This window comes from Acanthochromis polyacanthus, chromosome 5 (genome assembly GCF_021347895.1).
Source record: "Acanthochromis polyacanthus isolate Apoly-LR-REF ecotype Palm Island chromosome 5, KAUST_Apoly_ChrSc, whole genome shotgun sequence".
NCBI classification, from domain to species: domain Eukaryota; kingdom Metazoa; phylum Chordata; class Actinopteri; family Pomacentridae; genus Acanthochromis; species Acanthochromis polyacanthus.
The window spans coordinates 15429202-15452439 of record NC_067117.1 but is presented as its reverse complement, the minus strand read 5'-3'; the positions used below and the strand labels follow the sequence as shown (position 1 = coordinate 15452439).

At 39.2% G+C, this 23238-nt stretch overlaps 2 protein-coding genes and 1 pseudogene across 2 annotated transcripts; all 3 read right to left on the bottom strand.

Annotated features, from left to right (window-relative positions):
• Window positions 1-25: 25 nt before the first annotated feature.
• On the bottom strand, window positions 26-2167 carry LOC110949153 (40S ribosomal protein S26). The gene is made up of 4 exons (XM_022191047.2): window positions 2097-2167; window positions 613-790; window positions 376-506; window positions 26-124 (listed from the first exon to the last, which is right to left on the bottom strand). Exons 1-4 carry the CDS (start codon window positions 2097-2099, stop codon window positions 89-91), a joined length of 348 nt encoding a protein of 115 aa, XP_022046739.1. The 5' UTR covers window positions 2100-2167; the 3' UTR covers window positions 26-88.
• A 4012-nt stretch (window positions 2168-6179) lies between these two features.
• fkbp11 (FKBP prolyl isomerase 11) lies at window positions 6180-10891 on the bottom strand. The gene is made up of 6 exons (XM_022191089.2): window positions 10414-10891; window positions 10231-10293; window positions 7311-7398; window positions 7143-7176; window positions 6952-7022; window positions 6180-6430 (listed from the first exon to the last, which is right to left on the bottom strand). The coding sequence occupies exons 1-6, from the start codon at window positions 10750-10752 to the stop codon at window positions 6222-6224; spliced, it is 804 nt and encodes a 267-aa protein (XP_022046781.1). The 5' UTR covers window positions 10753-10891; the 3' UTR covers window positions 6180-6221.
• A 4220-nt stretch (window positions 10892-15111) lies between these two features.
• Window positions 15112-22456, bottom strand: LOC110949165 (E3 ubiquitin/ISG15 ligase TRIM25-like; annotated as a pseudogene).
• Window positions 22457-23238: the final 782 nt, after the last annotated feature.

The following is a 23238-nucleotide window of genomic DNA, read 5'->3' as shown; positions in this document are numbered from 1 at the left end:
AGGATTAATCAATGAGCTTCACACATTCAAGTTTTTGTAACAATTTTTCAGTTTATTTTTCAAGTGTACAGCATCTTCAAATTCTGCTTTACATGGGCTTCGGTGGAGCTCTGGGTGCACCAGCCTGTAAAAGAGAGAAAACAGTTTTTAATCAATACATGTATCCAAACAGGCACCTTTATTTGTTAAACAGGTGAATGCAAGGCTCTGGTATTCCTGATTTCATCTAAACTTTGTTGCACCTGTGTGTTTCTGCTATGACTATTCAGATTACCATAAAAAGAAGGTGCTATGTTGATTAAGTCTCATGGGTCTGAAAGAACTAAACTTGACAGCTGGGGCAGTAAAAGTTGAGGGTTTTTGGATGATACTCACAGCGGGCCTGAATCTGGGTGGTGGGGTTCGGTCTTTCCTGGCCTCACAGGAGCGGTTTCTCACCACCTTGCTGTGGATGGCACAGCTGACACAGTAGTGCAACTTCACGTAGAGCTTGGGCAGAACATAGGCTGCAGAGTGGAGAAAGGAACACATGAGCACAAGCCACCAGCATCAAAATGCAAAGACAGAGCTTCTGATGTTGTAAAAAAAATGGAATTAAGAAAATACACTCACAGTCAAAGACACTAGCCTCTGAGATGTCTCTCACGGCTGCCGCCTCTACAATGTTCCTGATGACGAACTTTTTGATGGCCTTGTCCTTGGGGACACAACGGGCGCAGTTGGTGCAGCGGATGGGCTGCACATGCCCACGGCCCTTCTTGGCACGACCGTTATTCCTCCTCTTCTTGGTCTGCAAAAGAGGTTACAGTTAAAACAAGTCACATTCCAGACAGATGTCCAGGCTGTGTATTTTACCCCTAAACCACTTTAACAACAGTTGTATCAGCAGCACGATCAAAAAATAATTAAGCAGCAAAACACTGCACAAATTTAAGACTATTCTGAGAAGCAGTCACTGCACATCCTATATGAGCATGTGACAAAAACACTTGAATCTTTTATTTAGTGACAGTTCTTGTACAGTGTTTAAGATAATTTCTGAACCTCAGGATCTACTTGTGACCAATGGTCATATGACAAAAATTCAGTAAGTTTTTGGCTAAACAGATAGCTGTATTTGCAGATAGAAAACAGGTGACCAGTACAAAAACAAATAACAGTAAATTATGTATGGTACGTAGAGTCACCATTTTTCCAGTATTGTCATCACCTGTCAACATCTGGAGCAATGTACATGTCCTACATAATATTTTGTACAATCGGAAAAGAGTTCTCTCTCTTCGAGACAAGTGGTATTTTTCCAATAGATGAGTGGGATTTTATTATGAAATTATTATGTGACAGGAGCAAAAACTGCACAGAAACCGCCTGTTGTTCGGACAGTAAGTTTTGCTTTGACCGTCAAATGGAAAACGGGGATGAATAATGAAGAAAGGATGGTTATGGTATCTATTGCAACATTTAAGTATTATACGCCAACGGCATTAAAATGTCCAATACTATCATGCCCTAGTGAGTTCTAAATACCGGTACCGAAGCAGTCACTTCGGCAGTCTAGATTAAATATTTATTTACTGGAATGCCAGGAGTAAACTTCAATTCACGAGTACTCAAATTCAACGATATACATCAACCAGTTTCTAGCGAATTTATCCGTATTTCGTTGACTGACTGCGATTGACTTCACATTGGGTCATAAAATTCATGGGATGTCTCCAATGTCTTCAACGTATAACTGCTACACATTTAAACCGATGCAATCTGGCTTTTCCGTGTCATTTAACTAACATATTAGAAATTACCGCATTTTATATATCTTTATGCCCATATCTGTTCAGTTTCGCCGCACATTAGCAGCAGCGTTCTCGTTAGCTACATGGCGGAACACATGCACAAAACGGCTAGCCTGCTAACAGCTAGCATTAGGCCTAAACTAATTTCTTAACGTTTCTAATTGACGATTAAAACCAATTGTCCATGTTGTGATTGAACTATGCCTTTATAAAACATAAGAATGAATAACTATGCTTGAGTATTCGAATAAAATATCAGTTTTTGGTGTTTTGCCCGTACGGCCGACAGTGAAACACACTCACCATGTTGCACGGGAAGCTGGAAAGAGGACCGGAAGAGGTCGTACCGCGAGAAGTAGTACCATCCGCTCCGCCCTCGAAATATTTTTTGATCAAAAAATCGAAAATTGTTGATGTTTTATTTTATTTATTGCCACAAATGCACTTCCTGTGTGTATTCCGAATAATAAAACAAGTACATGGTTATTTCCTGAAAAATAACGAAAATAATATTATTTAACTCGCGGAGGGATACCGGTGTAGACGGTTATTTCAAAGCGTCTCCCGAGTGAGCGGAGTTTAGTTACTGCAGTAATCAGAATGAGAAGAGCAGTGCGATCGAGCAACGCTATGAATAAAACAAGCCCACCTATGTTCCGATGCTCTCCTGATAAAGTGTAAAAATCTAGGGCTGTGTACAGTGTACTTTATTATGTATTCTGTGGTTAAAATACTATGAAAAATTGCCTAACTAAACTGCAGACTTATAGGATAACGATAGCATTTTGTGCGTAAATTGTGACAGAAATTTGAGCAGAATAATCCAGTGTGTCATGCTTTAGTAGTAACTTCACGTGAAATAATAGCCTAAATGTTTTTTTATATATACGATTCACATTTTATTGTATATACTGGTGTGTCAAAAGCAGGAACAAGTAATCTTTAAATACATGTGACTTATTTAAACTTGGCATTGTACTGTATCATTTTAAAATTCATCCTACAAGAGTTAAGAATGTGTTTTTCTTACTTCTGAGACAGCCATTCACTTTCAGCTGCATGGTATTAAAATCCATTTGAGTTTCCTTTGTGAAAAGTCTGCAATGCCTTTCCACACATCAGTAATGTAACTTTAAGGAAAATGAAATGGAAACAATTTTTACTGTGGGCCAACTTTACCCTGAGACTTAAATATGTGGGCCTGTGTGTGCTGTTTCCTAGATATTTAAGTGCAGACACCATCTACTGTGTTTTAATGCACATTCTTTAAGAAACCACATGACGGCAGGCCATCAGAAGAGTGTACTCAGTGTTCGCAGTATGCAAAAGTAATACTAGATTCTATTCAGGCAACAAAGTGTAATCTGGCAGTTAATGCCCTGGAACAAATTGTTTTCTTGCATGATATCTCCAGAGCTTAAACAATGACTGTGTCAGAGCTGTCATAGAAACTAAAATTTCCAATAATAACCCCTGTGCCAAGTCTTAAGTACTTGTTTTTCAGAGCTACATTGTGTAAGTATGGTGCTGTCTGTGGCATCATTTTATTAGGACAGCCAATTACTGCTCTGATTATTGGTACTATTTATATACCTCATTACTGCTGCAGCTACAATTGAAACCAAAAGTTTAAATACACTGTATCATAACAATAACCTTTTTTTTCTCATTATCTAACATCAAGCCAGACTAAACTTCCTGTTTTAGGTCAGTTAGGATTACCAAAGGTATTTATATTTGCTAAATGCCAGAATAATGAGAGAGAAATTTTTAGAGATTTTTTATTGCTTTTTTCAATGTCAGAAGTTTACACACACTAACATTACTGTGTCTTCAAACAATTTGGGAAGGCCCAAATGATAATGTTATGGCTTTGAAAGCTTTTGGCAGGTTAATTGACAACAACTGAGTTAACTGGAGGCACAGCTGTGAGTGTATTTTAAGGCACACCTCAGACACACTGCTTCCTTGTGTAACATCATGGGAAAAGCTAAAGAAATTAGCCAAGATATCAGGAAGACAACCGTGGACCTCCACAAGTGGTTCATCCTTGAGTACAACTGGCAGACGCTTGAATGTTTCACATTCATCTTTTTCAAATGCAACTATAAACACCGTGGACATTCAGCTATCATACCATTCAGGAAAGAAACGGGTTCTGTGTCCCAGTGATGAGCATGTTTTGGTGTTAAACGTGCCTGTCAGTCCTAGAACAAAAGCAAAAGACCTTGTGAAGATGATGGCTGAACCTGGTAAGAGAGTGTCACTATCCACAGTAAAACGAGTCCTGTACTGGCATGGGCTGAAAGGCAACTCAGCAAAGAAGAACCCATTAATTCAAAAGCAATATGTCTGCTAATGCACACAGGGACAAAGACCTTAATTTTTAGACACATGTTCTGTGGTCTGATGAAACTGAAATTGAGCTGTTTGGCCATAATGACCATCATCACTTTTGGAGGAAAAAGGGGGAAGCTTGCAAATCTGAGAACATCATCCCAACTGTGAAGCACAGGGGTGGCAGCATCATGCTGTGGGGGTGTTTTGCTGCACAAAGTACTGGTGCACTTCACAAAATAGATGACATCATGAGGAAAGAACATTATGTGGAAATATTGAAGCAACATAAGCCATGAAGTTAAAGCTTGGGCGCAAATGAGTCTTCCAAATAGACAACAACCCTCAGCCCACCACCAAATTAGTTACAAGGTGACTTACAGACAGCAAAGTCAATGTTATGGAGAGGCCATCATACAGCCCTGATCTCAATCCCATAGAAAATTTGTGGGCAGGGCTGAAAAGGCAGAGGCATCCTACTAACCTGACTCAGTTACATCAGATCTGTCAGGAGGAATGTGCCACAATTCCAGCAAACTATTGTGAGAAACTTGTGTAAGAATACCAAAAACGTTTGACCCAAGTCATACAGTTTAAAGGTAATGCTACCAAATACTAAGGAAATGTATGTAAACTTCTGACTTTGAAGAAAGCATTAAAAAAAAAAAAAAAAAAAATCAATGTCATTATTCTGGCATTTAGCAAATGCAATTAATTTTGGTAATGCTAACTGGCCTAAAACAGGAGAAGTTTAGTCTGATTTACTGTCAGACAGTGAGAAAAAAAATAGGTTATGTGTCTTTTTATACAACTTCTGGTTTCTACTGTATGTTCCTGCTGATTTTTACTCATTAACTGATCTTCATGTAACCTTTATCACTTTTGTGAAATCACATAGACTTTTTTAAATTCTTCTGGCAATTCTTTTTCATATGGAATCCTGAATTTTCTCAAGGGGGTGAACAATGTTGTTTTATGTTAAAGGCTGTATTTTAATTGCAATCTTGCTAAAGTTTTTGTTTTTGATTCATAAGAGGAAATACTCTACCTGTAAACTCAGAAATAATTTTCTGTTTAGATGTGATTCAATTTCAAACCACTATTCACTGTACATAAAGCATCTTCATGAGACTCCAGTGTTTAGGTTTCAGCTGTAAACCAGAGCTGGAAAATTAAAAGTACATTTCTTCAAGCAGTGTGCTCAAGTGAGTTGCTCGTATTTCCATTTATGCTAGTCCTTCCACTTTTACCCTGACAGCTAGTGATTGTAATTATTGCCAAATTTGCAAATTAGAGAGGCTGTTTAATGCTTATTCTACCTGTTAACCTAGAAATAATGCAGTTATTGTGAAGTGATACAACTTTGAATCATTTGACATTTCAGTAATATTGCACAGAACCTTCCACGTGAACATTAGTGGTCATGACTAAATCAGAGAAGGGGAACTTTTAGGAGGGCTTGTTTCATTTAAAAAATCTGACTACAGAGCTCTGGAAATGGGGACCACTTCTTTTTACACCCTTTGAATATAAATCTTCTTATCTTTCTATGTTCATCACATTGAATTCCCTGAAAGAGCCAACTTTAGGGACTGATGTTTTGAGATCAGATCACAATGTGAGTCTGATCATCACTAATCTAGCCGGGCTGATGCGACCAATAGTTTTATAATGTGTCTTTACCCTTACATCTATATAAATAAAAAAGTACACATACAGATCACATGTTAATAAGAGACATAAGGTAAAAAGTAAAGCCACAGCTGTTGATTCTGGATATTTATAATCTGATAAGACAAGAACTATCATCTGCTGGTTCTCCACATTCATGGATTTCTCTGTTAGTCCCATGACTGCACTTAGCTAACAACTGCTCACCAACTCTTAACCCACTATCACTTACTCACAGCCCACAGGTACTAAGATCTACTCTAAACACTGAACCTAAAAGATAACCAATATATTCTCAAAACACCTTATTTTCATGTCATAATTTAGAAAAGAGCACAGAAGAAGGTGAAATTATTAAAAAAAAACATAAAAAACACATTCAATTTAAAAAATTTATTTAAAGAGTTCTGTGGCTCGTCCTTATTTCTTCTTGCTCTTCTTGTCCTTTGCCTTCTTTTTGTTCGGCTTCTCGGCGTTGGCCTTTTTGTAGAGGTAAAGTCCCACCAAGCCGAGAAGAGTGGGCACCAGGGCCAGGCACACGAGGGGTAACACGTCGTTGACCATTTTCTGCCACTGTGTCTGTTGTGTTAGAGAAATCACCTCCACCTCGAACTCAAGAGCAGCATCACCTAGGACAGGAAATGCATTTACACATGAACAGAACAGCACGTATACACATCTATACATACATGAAAAAGGGTCGACGATCTAAGATTTAGCGCTTTAATGATGCCAAAGTTGAACACAGCAACTATTTTAAAACACTGACTGACAAAGCTCCTATAGGTGTTGAGTTAAATTGAATTGTGTTCTATATGGCGTAATTTCAAAACAAAACTATCGGCCTGCATTGGCTGTTTTTCCTCATAATTATTCATGGTGTATCTTTAATTTTCAATCATCTATATATTTGTTATATGCACATGTAAATATATAATGACAAATTGCAAAATAATATGCAAAATATTGCACAACGCCTGAAAGAAAATACAGAAAAAAGTTGTTTGCGATTATATTGTTGTACTAAAGCTGTGGCAATAGCACAGAATTCATTGCATTTAACACCTGTTTGATTTTTATCAAGACTTTACAAACACGTGCCATAACATTACATACAGTGCATGGATCTTCGTGTGCATGTGTTCAGTACCTGGAATAGTCGGAGGATAACCTTTTTTCCCATATGCAAGGTGAGAGGGAATAGTGGTTTTGATCTTCTGCCTGAAAAAAGAATGAAAAATGACAACGTCTTTGGAATTTTCTGATTAGAGTCACGACAGCATGCATGTAAATCAGTCGCTAAGCGCTTTCTTCCAGCTGGACATTTACTTTTCCACTTACCCTTCACACACGCCAACCAAGCTTTGTTCCAGACCTGATAAGAAAATCACACAGAAACAGTCTATCAGCAAAGCGAGCAGGTCCACTTATCAGATGTAAGCTAATCAAACGGATTAAGCAACGCAACCTGCACAACAGGATTGTCATTCATATCATTTGTAAACTTACCGGGAATAACCGTCCTCTTCCCCAGCTCGACGACCAGAGGATCCCGAGACAGCGATGTGTCGATCACTTTTCCATCCATCAGTTTACCCTGATCAGTAAAACATCAGCGAGGTGGTGCAAAGAAAGAAAAACATAAGAGATTTCCCTAAACATCAGCAGCAGAAAACACATTGTCAGGATGTTTCTCGCATAGAGGTTTAAATCACTCTCCATAGTGGTTTTACTCACCAGATTCAGAATTTTAAATAATACATTTAGAATTTTTTGAACCACTTTGTTGTTCATTGGGGTTTCATTTAGCCATAAGTGTCATAAGAGACATTTGTTTTGCAGTTGGTCAGAAATAACAGGAAAATGCAAACATTTTTGTCACTCAGACTCATTACTGTGTGTGGATTCATCATTTTTACTGTAACGTGTAGTCTCTGTACGCTCATTCTGAGGCTGTAAAAACTGACTGTATATTTGTTGCTGTGACTGATAACACACTACCTTGAAACTCTTCAAATGTTACAGCTGTTGTGCCATGGCTTGGGTTTTTTTCTGCTAGTTTTGTTCCTGTGTCTGTTTTCCTCTTTTTTTCTGTGTTTCACATTTTATTTTGAAACAACTTCTTCTCACGTGTTGCTTGTGTTTTTACTTCTGCTCTTTGATTACCCTGATTTGTTTCACCTGCGTCTTGTCCGCCAATCACCTCTCAGTGTGTCAGTGAGTCTCATCAGTGTGTCCTGTTGGCCTCGTGGTCTGTCAGTTTTTTGTCTCGTCACTCACAGTTTGTAGTTTTTGTTCTTTTGATTTCAATGGATTTAAGGATTTTTTGGGAATACCTTTTTACTTTCTCCTGGATTATCAGCTGCCTTTTGTTTGTTAAGCTGTACATCCCGGTAAGTTTCTTTATGAAACGTTCCTTTTCACAACCTGACTGCCATGCTTGCACTTGGGTTTTTTCTGACAAACCTTAACATGCACAGGGAACTTTGTTTTGGACCATGTTTCATTAAGCTGGTCCAGTTTGCCTCACCTGTTATGCCTGTTTCATCAAACAGATAAATCTTTAAAGGTTAATTACAAATTAGAAACAATTGAGAAATTGGGGCCTAATAGAAGTTGTAATTGATTCCTTAACTCTGAAAAAAACCCCAGAACACACAATTAAAGTTCAAGCTTGGATTACAGGACAAATGTTTGTCATCTAAAAGTGAGAGCAGCCTCATGATCATTGTCATTTGTAGTCATATAAAAAGTGACAAACTTATTTCCTTTTAAGACCACATAGTTCCTTTTTGTTTAAGATGTGAGGTTTTGTGATTAAGTTTTGGTGAAAAATAGCAATAATTTAAAAAAAAAAATACTGCATTTCTTCAGTGTAGTCTCTAGTTGTTCACACTTGAACACTTATGTATCAATATAAGAAACGATCAAAAATAATATATATGTTGTTTAATTTGTTTGTTTTAGTACTTATGTGCTTTTGTCAGTATGTATGCAGAATATTTGGCCCAGTGGGTCTCATGTATTATAAATATCTTCAAGTCAAAGTGTAGCTGACCCTATTATCAAACCTGCAATGACTGAAAGATACAGCAACACTTACTGCTGTTCAAAATCCCTAAAGACAGTTCAAACCTTCAGCATGATTAAGTAACCAGGAGCATCGATACTTTAACTCGTTTAATGATTAGAGCCTGACCAGTATCAGTTAGCTGACCTCATTGGCCAATATTTGACTGTCACAGCCATTTTGTATTTTGTCATATATCGTCCAATGTGTGCAGATATGAAAGTTTTCTTTTACAGAATGCAAAAACAGTGCTTGAGGTCATTTAGAAACTGTATCATCACCTAGTTTGTTCATTAGAGCAGGTCTGACTCCATTATTTCCAATACTGTCAGAAATGTTTGCAGCACATGTAGCAGAGTCGCATCAACTGAGTCGGGGTTCGTCTTCACAAAAAGTCACATGGTAGTTTGTGACATACAGTAATTAAATAAAACTCAATTCTCTGATTTCACTTCCTCAAAATGTTATATTTTCTGGTTCCTTCTCCATGACAAACTGAATATGTTTGGGTTGTGGACAAGACCTGTTATCTCAGGCTTTAGGGATACATTGCTTTGCATTTCCCCCCATTTTCTGACATTTTATAGCCTGAACAACTAATCAATGAATCGAAGAAATGATAGACAGAAAAATTTATGATGAAAACAAAAAGTTGCAGCCCGGCTATATAAAGAGTACAGGCTAATATGTTGCTAGCAAAGTTGTTTTTTTAGGCCTTAAACTCAGTATTGGTTTCAAATACTTTATCTGCCAGACACTGGTGGTGATAACTCATGAGAGGCACAAACTGGGAACCAGCTGTGTTGGGGCCTCATCACAGGGCATTTGGGGGCAAAAGAGCAAACTGACTTTACAGGTTTTGTCACTGTTCCCTACAGCTTAAGCTTCTTTAATATAATCAATAAGCGGTTAAATATCTGCAGATCATCACATGTGAGGACTGCAAACCTTAAACTCCCAGTGTAGTGCTTGAACTGGTTGTTGCTGCCCCACTGACAGACGGAGCCCTTGTTGCTGACGTGTTGCACCGCCCCACCGCTCCACAGTAAAGCAGAGTCGATCTCACGCCATAAAAAACCCCATAAATCACACTGCCACACACACACTAAACCATCATGTGTCCATCACAAAGCCTTTCAGTCACACCGCAGAGTCCCTTTTGTATCCTTCACATTCAGCCTGTGCGTAAAAATGCGCAGCCGCCGCGGTGTCCACATGGTTGGTGCCACATAGACAATCGCGGGACTCGTCATCAGCTGGGCCAGTTTCCATGAAAAAAAAATCGTTGTAAAATGTTCGTAGATTATAATTTGACCAGTTCAGGCTGACGGACGAGGAGGGATCGCCTCTCTGACTCACCGTGTAGTGGATCTGCAGCGTGTCTCCCATTCTGGAGAGGACCGAGCAAGTTTCTGGTCTCACCTTGGGTCAGAGGAGTGAACAGTCAACACCGATGCATTTATCCCACATTGTGTGTTGCTGCTAGATCTGCCCTGTTATTGTGATATGATTGTGTTACGGTGTAACACATGTTTCACTCACCAAGGTCTCCACTTGCAGCTCCTCGGCTGCATTCTCGTCTCCCCGTGCCAGTCCGCAGGTAAAAGCTGCGAGCAGGAGCACAAAAACGCTCGTCCTCATGTTGAACTTGTGGAAAAGAGCTGCCATCCAGCAACTTCCGTGTGGGCTTCTTCTGCACTCAGCCGCGGAGGGAGAGACTGAGGAAGGAGCCGAGCTGCAGCGCCGAGTCCTGCGTCCAAAATGGCTCAGCAGCAGGTAATGCTGATGTGGTGTAACGCTGTAGCGATAAGGACTGGCGGCCCGTGGACGTTGTCCCAGCACCTGGGTCTGAAGAGCCCGCCTCAAACATTCCTCCAGCATCCCATCGAGCTGCTGGCTGTGGGTGGGAAGAGGAAGCGGCTCTCTGCGGAGGCGCTGGGGGGCGGTGCTGCGCAGCTTTCTCCCGGTTCTGCTGCTCCTGCTCCAGGCTGCAGGCTCCGGAGCAGACACCCCCTGGTCCCGCTGCTGCAGAGCCGCCACGTAGCCGCTGGTCCCCCTCTGTGGTCCCAGGGCCGCGTCCAGAAACTCTAAAAGGGGGCCACTGGGAGTCTAGGAGGGCGGCAAATGGTCATTCTATCTGAAGAAAAGTCTTAATAATTTAAAACTTGTTTGAAATATGTACAACATAAAATATACATACTTATAAAGATATCTGAACATATAGCTTTATATATTAAATACTGCTATAAGATTATTTCTTTAAAAAGCAAAAAGCCCCACATTCCACTTTTAGCATTTTCATTGCACAGTCAAGTTTGAGGCTGTGTTTGAACAACAATATCTCAAAAATGTTAAAGATAAAGGCCTGGGATTTTCAGCCACTCATCATGCCATGTTCAGAAACTGCAAAACTTGACAAGTAAATCAAATAGTCTCTGATTATGTGTGAGTTGAAATATGGAAAAACAAATAAGACATTATGAAAAGTCCAGTGTTTAAGAACACATTGACAAAATTCTGAAGTTAACTAGAGGTATTTTCTGCCCCCTTTGTAGCTGTCTGTTGCAGTAATAGAAAAGAAAACATGCAGAATACTTTTAATAGAAACAGAAAGTAGATCTGATGGGCAATTTAAAAAAAAAAAAACTCAAAGTATTTGACACATCAAGCTATACATTTCACAGAAAAAGAAACTTTCAAGCAGGTCAGATATGTTCCAGCAAAAGGCCATGAATGATTTGAGATGAAGTAAGTGTAAAACCATAACTTATTATTGTTGTTGTAGTTAGAGGCTGATTGAAAATAATGCCAGTATGACAAGCTAGGTAATCTTCTATTGATGCACTCTGGTTTCCTATTTTATGGTAAAGATGTGTGACTAATAACAGGACATTTTGGTTATTAGGGTGAACACACTTCAAAATAGAAGTGTAAAAGTGCATTTAATGGGTTAAACTTCATTTACACACAAAACATCTGCAATTTATGTTTTCGATACTGGAAATTTTGTCCATGTATGATAATTTAATCACAGCAGCTTATGGTCCAACAATGTGTTTTTAACCGATGAAAATATTCTGCTGTGAACCAGAAAAATCTCCCTAATGAAAAATTTATGATAGAAAAAATAAAATTGATTTCAGTATATGGATCAGACTTGTACAGCTAAGTAAAAATTCATCAAAGCAAGTCCTCGTTCTGCAGAAAAATACTTCATGTAAGAGTTTTACTATTACAGATGGTTTTGGATAAATATTACACTACATGAATGCTTGTTTTTGACCGAACCAAAGCTGAACTAAGTTTAATTTATATAGTGTTGAGTAGATTAATCTATTGCAATGCATAATTTTTCCAAGATCATCAAATGTTTTAGTGTTTGACTCGCACTGGATTTTTGTAATGGCACTTGTACAAATTTTTAGGGAGTAAGAAATTCTGATACTGATTGATACTGTCCAGTGTTCTATACATATATACATGCATACATACTTGTGTAGTATGTAGAACCTCTGGGGATGTCCTGTGGCAGTGAATTCTGTGGGTTTCAGGGTGTACCTACCTAGATCAGGTTTATCCTGGTACATCCCAGAGATGCTCAATAAGATTTGGATGTGGAAAGTGTGGAGCCCTGGTGAACAGCTTGCCTCTGTTGTGTTCCCCGGGCCACTCCTGAGCAGTTTATGCAGTGTGTCAGGGTGCATTGTCTTGCTGAGAGTGGCAACTGGCATCAAGGACTGCTGTTCGTATTGGGGGGGGTTGCTTTACCTGCAATGTTTAGGTGTGGTACATGTCAAATATCCACATGAATGTCAGGACTCAAGATTTACCAGCAGAACATTGTATTAAAACAAGATGATCTTTATTTACCTTACTTGTAAGTGGTCATAATGTTGTGGCTGATCAGTGTATGCAGATGATCTACAGTTATACATGCTGTTGGTCCTTCAAAGTGGATCCAACAGTAGTAAACTTGAGTCCTGTCTCTCAGCTGTTAGGAGCTGGTTATCAGCTCATTTCCTGACTTAGTCCTCTGTTTGACAATTTTACTCTATCTTTGGGTGACTGTATTATTCATTGTAAAGACAAAGTCAAGAATCTTCGTGTGTTCTTTGATCAAACTCTTTCATTTGAGTTCCATGTTAAAGAGGTGATCAGAGTGACCTTGTTTCATCTCAGAAACATTGCCAAGATTAGACCGATTCTGTCAGTCCAGGATGACAGAATCGGCCATGCTTTTGTTTCATCACGTTTTTGACAAAGAAGAGCCTTCGTGCTCTGCAGATGGCCTAGAATGCAGTGACTCATGTTCTGACAAGAGCGAGGAGATACAAGCATGTCACTCCAGTGCTGGACTCTCTGCACTGGTTTCCTGTTCATGTTGGAGCAGACTTTAAGTTTCTGCTGCTAACATAAAATTGTAAATGGAATTACCCCTTTGTACCTGTCAAATCTGGTGAACCCATATGTTCCCACTCGTGTTTTGTGTTCCCAGGAGACTGGGCTTCTGAGTGTCCCAAACATCTGTAGAAAGACGGTTGGAGCATGGGCTTTTTGTTTTCATGCACCAACATTGTGGAGCAGTCAATCTGTTGAAATCAGGCAGGCATCTATCAATGTGCTTAAAACAAAGCTGAGAACCTGCTTGTTTACTGCTGGGTATGAGTCTTAAATTGTTTGTTTTACTGATGTCCTTTTTATTGTTTCGGTATGTTTGTGGATTTCTGATGGTTTGTTTTGATCTTTATGTACAGCACTTTGACTGAATGAGCTTTATCAATAAATTTTATTATTACTATAGGACCACTTAATACTTTAGCTTGTCCAAAACATTCAAAATCACATTTTGAGTAACATGAGGAAGGGTAAACTCAGACAATACAAAGGAGTAAAAAGGACCTTATTTGGCATAGAAGTATAAAGTTGGATTATAAGGAAGCACTCAAGTAGAGTAAAAATACCTTAAATTTGTACTAACACTATTGGATATAAGTAGACTGCAAACACTGATTATGTGCTACAGATGACACTGGTCATAAATGATATATACTGGATATGTGTAAGTCTGGATCATCAACTAGACCAAGCAGACAGCTGCTCTGTGATTTCAGACCTTTAGGGAGACTCCAGATCTATCATGTGCATATTCATTTGATTTGTAAAGCACAATGCAAATTTATAGAACGACGGCTTCAAGGTGACACGTGCATTATTAGATTGTATATAATCTAGGCCCCTTACCTCGGCTCATGTTGTTTCATGGTGCATGAGTGGCAACAAATAGCAAAAATGAAAGTGAAAATTAAAATGTACATACAAGCATGAAACAAAATGCTCATTGTGTTGTCACATTAAAATCTGATTAATTGTATATTGAACAGAATCTCTGATCTAATTGATTCAGAAAGAACGGATGAATGAGATGTTCTCACAGCTGCTGGTGATAAGACCAGTTTTCTTCACCTGTGACTCACTTCGTTATTTATAGTTCCAACTGTATAAGCGTTGCTTTCAGGCAGAAAGCCTTGACGACGTGTTGGATGTGACAAAATGTCAGTTAATGAGGTATAAAGAGAATATAATCTAACTTTATTTGCACATGTGGCACTTAACCAAGGTTATAGGAGTTCAGAAGTGGAAGGAATTTCTGACTACTTGTCTACATAACTCTTCAGAAACAATGCAGGAAAATGTTCCCTTCACATTTACCAGCATTTTATGGCTCAGATGACTGTATATTATAGTCTTTTGAAAAGTAGGATAGTCCTTGATTTTCTGGTCATAAACCAAAGAGTTCATACCAGAAGAAATGTTATATCAGACTTGGTTAAACAATGACAGCTTTAACAGACAGAAAAGGTGAATTAATATGAAAGAATAATGTCGTCTTTTCTTGTTCTCTACAATATGGCTCGATAGCAAACAGAACAGTGTCAGCGCTTAATTTCACCTCTATCATTATCACAGAGACTGAGGTGTGGATGGAGTTTCTCAGTGAAGCAGCAGCCAGTAAAAGAGAAGATCAGAGCTGCATCAACATCATAGGAGGAGACCAGACCCTCCTCATAATCCACAAACACTTCCATCTTCTCAGGACCACACTGAAGGTGGAGATGGACTGGAGGTCCAGCAGCAGCTTTATACTCCTTTCCATTGCTCAACCAGACAGTCCAGAAACCATTCTGAGGGCTCAGATTGATCCCTCCCTTCATGTGGATCGACTCTCTGGTCACTCCTAAATCCCATTCAGTCGTTCCTTTAACCTGAAACTCAAATTAAAATCTGCCTGAAGAGAAACTCTGCTTTCCTAAAACAGGCACGTTGATCAGTCTTCAGCCTGCTGCTCTGCTGCTTTCTGTTGGTCTTCCAGCTCCTCTATCAGCTGCTTCAGGCGTCTCTCAACCATCTCCTTCAGAGCAGTGAAGACCTCAGCACCTTCTGCTTTCTGCCTGTCTGCAGCATCTCCATTGATCCTCAGAGACTCTCTGATCTCAGATCTCCAGGCATCTCTTCTGGATCATCTGCTGAACTTCAGCCTCCGTCTTCTTCAGCTGCAGTGCCTCCTGTTCCTCATATTCTTCCTTCAGAGGAACAAACTGGTGAGTCTTGTGGTCTAAAACAGAGCAGGCAGATACATGTGTGGTGGGTCCGACAGAATTTTTCCAGAGGTTTGTTGTGCTCTGGACACATCCTGCCTTCCAGGTCCTCCACAGGCTCCACCAGCTGATGTCTCTTCAGGCCTGGCTTGGTCAGATGAGGCTCCAGGTGAGTCTGGCAGTAGGAGGTCTGACACACCAGGCAGGACTTCAGGGCCTTCAGCTTGGTTCCAGTGCGGACGTCACAGAGAATTTCTCCTGGTTTGGCAGCTTGTTGCTCTGAGCTGCTGGTTTCCTGTTGAGCTTCACATCTGAACTCAGCAACCATCTCAGAGATCAACATGTTGACTTGGAGCCCAGGCCTATTCCTGAAAGCCTTCTTCCAGAGGGGATACTGGTGTTTGGTTTTGTTCTTCCAGTGTTCAGTGAAGCAGGTTTTGCAGTAGTTGTGTCCACATGATGTGGTGACTGGATCAGTGAACACATCCAGACAGATGCTTGTAGCGGTACTACGTTATGATTTATTGCTCTCGTTATTAATAATTGGGGCACCACCCTAGATCTCTAGGGAAAAATATTAATTTTAATAAAAAAATTAATATTCATAAAAATTTTGATCAATCTCATATCAAAAAGTCTTGAATCCTCGTTTAAATTGACCACATTCTACACAAAGAAACACAAGACTGTAATTTGGTCTATAATGAGGTATTTATTAACTATTCTATGAAAATAATGACAAGTGAACTATGTACAATGTAGATATGGTGTGTGTGTGTGTGCGTGCAGGACTACGTGTGTGCGTGGAATGTGGGAGTGTGTGTGTGGTGTGTGCATGTGTGAGAGATGTGGAAGTAGGTGTGAGAGAGAAGGAAATATGGTGAGGATTAGCCAGAGCTAACCTGACGAGGTAACCGGTAATTTGGATTAAGAATTCTAATGATTTGTAAAAGAATAAATTGATGAAGTGAATTAAATGACCAAGCGGTTAGTACATCACCCATAGAATGGAATCAGAGCAAACTCAGCTGGAGTTATTGAAGTGAACCGTCATGGGGCTGGGACTTGCGAGGCCTTCAGATTCGCAGCACACGGTCTGGACCGGCAGGTTCGGAACGGTGCGTCGTCGTCGTTGTGGCCGCCTGGATGTCCTGCCGCAGGTTGATCGGTTCTATGCAAAGACCTGGTCCAACAGGTCTCCGTAGTTCTCAGCTGAGTGTTTAAAAATGATGGTTCTCAGGCTTTAGCCAAGAAAATGGGTGTTGATGAAAAACGGTCAAAATTAAGAAAAATAAATGCTGGTTCTGAATCGGTTCTTCAGATTAAAACGAATAAAATTCGGCTTAACGTGAGCAAAATGTCTCCTTAAGTTACAAAAATATTAAAAGATAAATAGTTAACAAACTTAGATGGTGAGAGAATTTCAAAGATAGAAAAAACGCGCTTTAGGTAAGAAAATAATGAGAGAGACTTTGGTTGGCCTCTCAGGAAGAGAGGGGTAAGAAGGTAGGTCGGTAAGAGAGTAAGAGAGAGACTTGATGTGGGCTACGGCTGACTTTATCTGTGGGTCCAGCTAAGGGGAGGACCTGGGCGGAGAGAGAGAACTTTTAGGCGCGAGTCTGGTGGAATTTGGAATCTCTTTGTTCTCACAGAGTAGAGAAGAAAGAGGAATCCAGAATGGATTAAAATATGATATTACACGCGCAAAACACGATCTGTCTATCCCACCATATTCAGTTGTGTGAAAGTGAAATGTGTAGATTAATACATATGTTCATATGATGTGAATCATTTCATTCATAACTATATGTTTATGTTTATGACATTAAAAATATGTATCACAGTGAAAATATAACAACAAGTCAGAGATTTGGTAACAGGTAAATACAATGGTCATCATTCAACCTAAACGGAGAGGAAATTCAGAGGTTAATAAGGGAATTCAGTCCAAAATCATAGTATCCTGGGGAAGAAATGATTAACATCACAAATTAATAAATCGACTTCTATCAGACATGCAAATATGATCTTCAAATATGTCATAGATGAAACACTGTGAGTAACTGTGGTAAATCTGGAAAAACCAAATGCATATAGAAATATTAATTTGGCAAGTGTTTTTGTTTAAGTTCAGTTCCAGTCTCTTTGTTTCAGTCAAAGAGAGGGAGAGGGTGACTCCAGCCTTCTGCCATAAAGTTTTACGACTTGTTATCTGATCTGTGGAATGCAGAGACGTCTCTGGCTGAGGGTCTCCTAAAGCTGAAAAGGGATTTTAGCATGAAAGTTCATTAAACAAACGTCCATAGCATATAATTGAAAGTCATTGTCTTTTAAAAAGAAGAAGTTATTCCAGGGGTTTAAATGTTCACAGGAGCTCCATCCTTCTGTGAATGAAAACCTACAGAAATACAAATGTCTCAATCCTCCTATAGAGATGGGTGTTGGTCAGTGCTGAAGAGAGGGAGAGCTTATCTGAGTTTTGATCAGCTCAGGAATTCCAGGGCCTTTGCAGTCTTGCTACATGCTGCACAGGAACCCATCTTCAGGTCACAGGTAGCTGACAGCAGCCATGTCTGAGAAACACATTTCAATAATTACTGCCACCTTCAAACTACAACAACAAAATAACTCCCCAAAATACACACATTTGTCTCAACTGCTCTGTTTTTCCAGCAGGATCAGTGGCCCAGATTGCAGCATTTGTGCCACTTGCTCATGTGTTACACAAAGGATGGTTTGTCATGCAGAGGAGGGAGTTTAATATTAAGCTCATGGCGTTAACTAAAACAAACACCCAACGATACATGTGCTGGGTTTCAACACAGGCTGAAGCACCATTTTGCTTAACCAGGAGCCTCCATCCCACTTCATTTTAACAAGGCAAACGTGTGCAATGTAGAAACCAGCAAGACTTTTGAGTTTACAGGGAATTTAAATATCTTGTTTTACAATGAAGGCACGATTAAGAACGGCTTGAAACTCTGTCAGCTCTGCACTGAAATAGAAACTGACTCATCCATGTGCAAACTAAAGATAAAGCGTACTTCCTCCCTCAGATCACAGAACAAGATAAGTGCATGCTTTTAACACCACTGTTTTTATATTTGATCTGGTCCCATCACCACATTCAGCATCTTCATCAAATATGTTTTACATTCACACAGGCTATCAGTAGATAATATATTCTTTGTTATTAGCTGGTTTCACACAGAATACTGCCTTATGATTTTAACCAGCATTGGAAAACATTTGTGCAATAGCTGAGCTGTCATTCTGAGTCGGGTAAGATCTGTTTACACTAAGCTTTTCAGAATTACATTTCATAATGATCACTTGTTGCATTCTTCTTATGCAACAAATACTTTACTTTGCTCCCCATCTGTGGCTGAAAATATTGCACAAGTGTTATTCAGTGCTGGAAACCATTTCACCATTTCCTCCATAACTTCACACATACAACAGGAACTTTATATAACAGGATGCCAGACTCAGCAGCAATTAGATTTATTACCAGTTCACAATTCTCAGGGCTTAAAATGTCGGCTTATTTCTTAGTTTTTGATGTTACTGCTGTAATATCTGATCTGAGAGATGCATTCCTTAATAAGTTAGTGGAGTAGAATCTGTTTTGTTTGTTCTGGTATCTATGAGTTGCTTGTTATATGTAGTGTCTGCTCTGGTGTGGTTCCTTGTGGGTGTCGTCTGACCACAGATGGAACCTGAACTACATGTGTTACCAGAGACCAGGAGGGAGATTTGTAGTGAGTAGATGTTTTGGAAATGAGTCTACATCCTCAGAGCAACATATATCCACAGTCAGTGAAGCAGCCAATGGTGACTGATCTTGCAGCAGACTTTTTTAGTGTTACATTCAGTGATAGTTTTATGAATGCACAAGATTGCCACAAGGATTCAGACATAGTTCTCATATTATTAGGTGCTGGAAGATGTTAAGTCTTTTGTTCAGTGGGGCCATAAGTGGGTGCATTTGCAGAATTGACAATTAAAACCGCATTTAGGAGCCATTTACAATCCGCAATGTTAAGGTGTTTGTAGACAACAAATAAAAGAAACTAAGTAAAAAGAAAAGTAATATGTTGAAATACTGCTCTCTTGACATCTGACAATATAGGGGTTTAAATTAGTTGATAGTATCATCCAAGCAAGCTGAGTAATTTTCATTTTGAATATCAGATTTCATTATAGCCTTCTTCCTTTATTTTTGGGTGTCATTTAAAATAGAGATGTCCTAACTTCACAGGGGATTTATTTTGATCAGAGGGGGGATTGCAAAATGTAATATGATCATCTGATGACAAAGTGACTTTTTATGATGCATGATGTTGTCTTTTGTTGTTGCAAGATACTGGTGGATGGTTTTTCTGTTCCCAGGACACCATCTGGGAGATTGAGTTAAGAGTGGCTGTGGTGCAGAGATCCCTACAGCCAAATGAACTGACTGCTCCAAAATGGACAATAAAGAGGGATGGCGAATCCTGAGTGAGGACACTGCAGTGAGCGCACACGACACCAGAAGCTGCTGCTGACGAGCAACACTTTGATGTTTTCCTATACATTTTTGTAGTTCTGAATTTTGCTGCATTATGCCATACTCTGTAATACTGATGAATACTTTCTGCTTTTCATGTACTGATTACTTTTGATACTTTGATTACTTAATATACTGAGAGGGGTGTTTTCTGCTAGGAGGTGAGTACATTGAGATCTCAGGTGTTTTATTTCGATTGTTGAGGGACAGTAATGTTAGGCAGGTGCAGGTCCTTTGAAGGGTACGATGGGTCGACCAGCCTGACTTTGGACATTTTGATTTTCTTTCTGGGATTCCCAAATGTGTCTGCTTCTATTCATTCATAGAATGGTTCAAACCCTCTTCTTGATTGGCTTGGAGTACAATAGGTGGTCGCCTAGGGCAGAGGGACCGTGAGAGAATTTTCCTGCCTTGATTGTTGGATGGATATTTTGGTAAAATAGCTGCCTGGCAGGTTTTTCTCTCTCACATTGTACAAATCCATTATATTGCTAAATTTAGGCTGTAATTGGCATGGACAGAAAGAAAATTTCAAACATTCGGTGAGTGACTTTTAGGTGAGCAATATTATGATGATTAGCGAGACTAAAGTCTTGAAGGGAGGAATATGTAGTATCTGATCTGAGAGATGCATTCCTTAATAAATTAGTAGAGTGGAATCTGTTTTGTTTGTTCTGGTATCTGATATGAGTTGCTTGTTACATGTAATGTCTGCTCTGGTGTGGTTCCTTGTGGGTGTCGTCTGACCACAGATGGAACCTGAACTATGTGTTACTAATTTTACCCATATCATTGGAATATGTTTTTCAGTCTCAGGAACCCAATGAACTGTTGTTTCTGGTGCACCTATGTCTAGCTAGAAGATGGATGTGGTCCTTTGGGATTGCAGAGCCGAGGGGTTCTATTCAAGGGTGGTTTTGTTTTTGAGTAAGGGGTCTTCAAACATGAACCAGATATTGTAATTCTATCCTTCACCAGAAGGTATAAAAGCGACCTTTTTGTTCGGGGTGAGATTCTTATTGGCTTTTGAATCCTCCATCAGGCAGGCCATGGAACCTATTCAGATGCTGTCTTTTTATAATAAAATCATATTACAAGCAACAGTGTCACCAGACGTGTTATTCAACCTCGGCACATCTAAGAGAAACCATGACTCTGCAAAGCAATTGTGCAGCATCTCTTGGAAGCCTTTCTGAGCTGTTTTGCAGTGTTTTATGGAGAAGTTAGTGGTGCTTCTCAGCATTTGTGATTATGACTGTTGAGAAAATCTTAGCTGCAAATTCACTTCATGCATTTTTCCAACATACTATGTGGATGTGTTATATTAGTGTAATCTATTGTTTTCCTCTATTGATGCAATTTAGTGAGCAAAATTACTCTTATCTGTCTTGTGATGTCATTGGAGAGGTGTGTGAGTGATCCACGTGTTTTGCAGCGTGACAAAGACTCCAGACATGCAAGTAGAGTCATGAAAAGCTCCACAGAGCCCTGATCTCAACATCATGTGGTCAGTCTGGGATAGCATGAATGATTTATTTATTTTCCTGTGGAGGAATTTTGTTTGCAGGGAAGTCACATGGCCTTTCACCTCAAAAACAAATCAAGAGACGTACTTTTACTATGCATGTTGTGACAGATTAGGATGCCAGACAAACTGGACTTAATAGTAATTGGTATATGTGTTGCCCATTTAAAAACTTAATGGCTTTAGAAATGATCATTTAGATCTGTCACACCAATTTTAATGAAGACGAAAGGGACATTTACCTTATTTATCCATAATAGGAAATGTGACAGCCAACGGTTTACTGGCTATTGTTACAGTTTTCTAACCATCTTTTTCTGTGCCTCCGTAGCACTGCCAAACCAGCAGATGATGCAGGAGGACAGAACATTTTCAATAAAAGCGCAGAGGAACATTTTAAACAATGCCAAGCATGAAACAAAGCATCTCCAGAACTCAGCAGCAACTGAGAGAAAGAACCTAAATTATACTTTAGAGCCTATTAATATAGACTAACATTTAAAAGAAACGCGTAGCATTTGTATTAGTTGTATTGATCTACACAGCTTGTTTTTCCGATGAAAATGTAATTATCTTAAGGTATAGCACATTGAAAAAATAATTAACAATGGTAGTACAGATGCTTTAATGGTCATGTTTGTGATTTATTTTGTTTAAGTGAGCAAAAACTCCATGTTCTCTATGGAGTTGGATTGTTTTCATGTTATCATTTGCTAAGCCAATATCTGCTTAAATTTGACCTACATTTTTACCTAACCCTGAGGCTCCGTCCTGTAGAAGAGCTCAGCTAACAATGTGTGACTGGACTGTGACGCACAGCGAGGGAAGAACAGGGCAGTTTCACAGCGGATGTGTTGATTGGTGATAAGAGAATCACAGGTGTAATGAATAACACTGATGATACCTCTGTTCCATTAATTCCCTCAGTGAGCCAGCAGGCTGCTGACCAAGGCTCAGGAAGTGGAACATCTAAATGGATTTGAAATAATGTTGGCATCCTTGCAGACTTCCTGCAAAGACATCTCAAAATGTGTTGTCTACATTTCTATGCAAGCCTAAAGCGTGGTGGTGGTGGGGTACATTTTTATATATGCATGCATATATATATTTATCTAACTGTATAACTGAAAACTTTAATTGTAATCCTTGTAATTTCTAAGACAAATTTACTCCAAGTTCCTGTGAAAAGCCACACTTTCCTTTAGAGATTTAACAATCCTGCACATCTGCACAGGTGGTTTGCAACAGTCTGGGTAATAACTATGCTCAGGTTACAAATAGAAAACTCAGAATTATGTGAATGAAATGGTATATGACGGTAACAGTTATTTTCATTGGCAGCTGATCTGTTGATTATTTTTCTCAATTATCTGTGTTTCCTAAAGCCCATTATATTTGGCTTTATGTCATAGAAGAGTGAAAAAAACAGAACATATATAAATTTAAGAAGCTGGAATCAGATAATGGATTTTTTCCCCCTGAAAATGACTGCTAAAATGTATTAATTGATTATTGTAACAACTGATGAAAATTTTGATAGACAACTGTCTGATGCTGTGCTATAATGCTGTCTCCTCCAATACCAAGTCAGTGGAAATTAATAAAATCACCTGTGGGTGTGCAGGGCCTTTAAAGCATAAAGTAATACAAAAATTTTTTACAAAAACAATGAGAGCAGCTTACACTATTGCCTATTA

Excerpts from the sequence above, each read along its gene's own strand:
- fkbp11 (XM_022191089.2), bottom strand. The coding sequence starts at position 10,752 with ATGCTGGAGGAATGTTTGAGGCGGGCTCTTCAGACCCAGGTGCTGGGA. Across the intron at positions 10,294-10,413 it reads AGCTGCAAGTGGAGACCTTG|GTGAGACCAGAAACTTGCTC; the intron begins GTGAGTGAAACA and ends CTCTGACCCAAG. Across the intron at positions 7,177-7,310 it reads GAAGAGGACGGTTATTCCCG|GTCTGGAACAAAGCTTGGTT; the intron begins GTAAGTTTACAA and ends TTTTCTTATCAG.
- LOC110949153 (XM_022191047.2), bottom strand. Across the intron at positions 507-612 it reads AGAGGCTAGTGTCTTTGACT|CCTATGTTCTGCCCAAGCTC; the intron begins GTGAGTGTATTT and ends TCCACTCTGCAG. Across the intron at positions 125-375 it reads CACCCAGATTCAGGCCCGCT|GCTGGTGCACCCAGAGCTCC; the intron begins GTGAGTATCATC and ends TCTCTTTTACAG.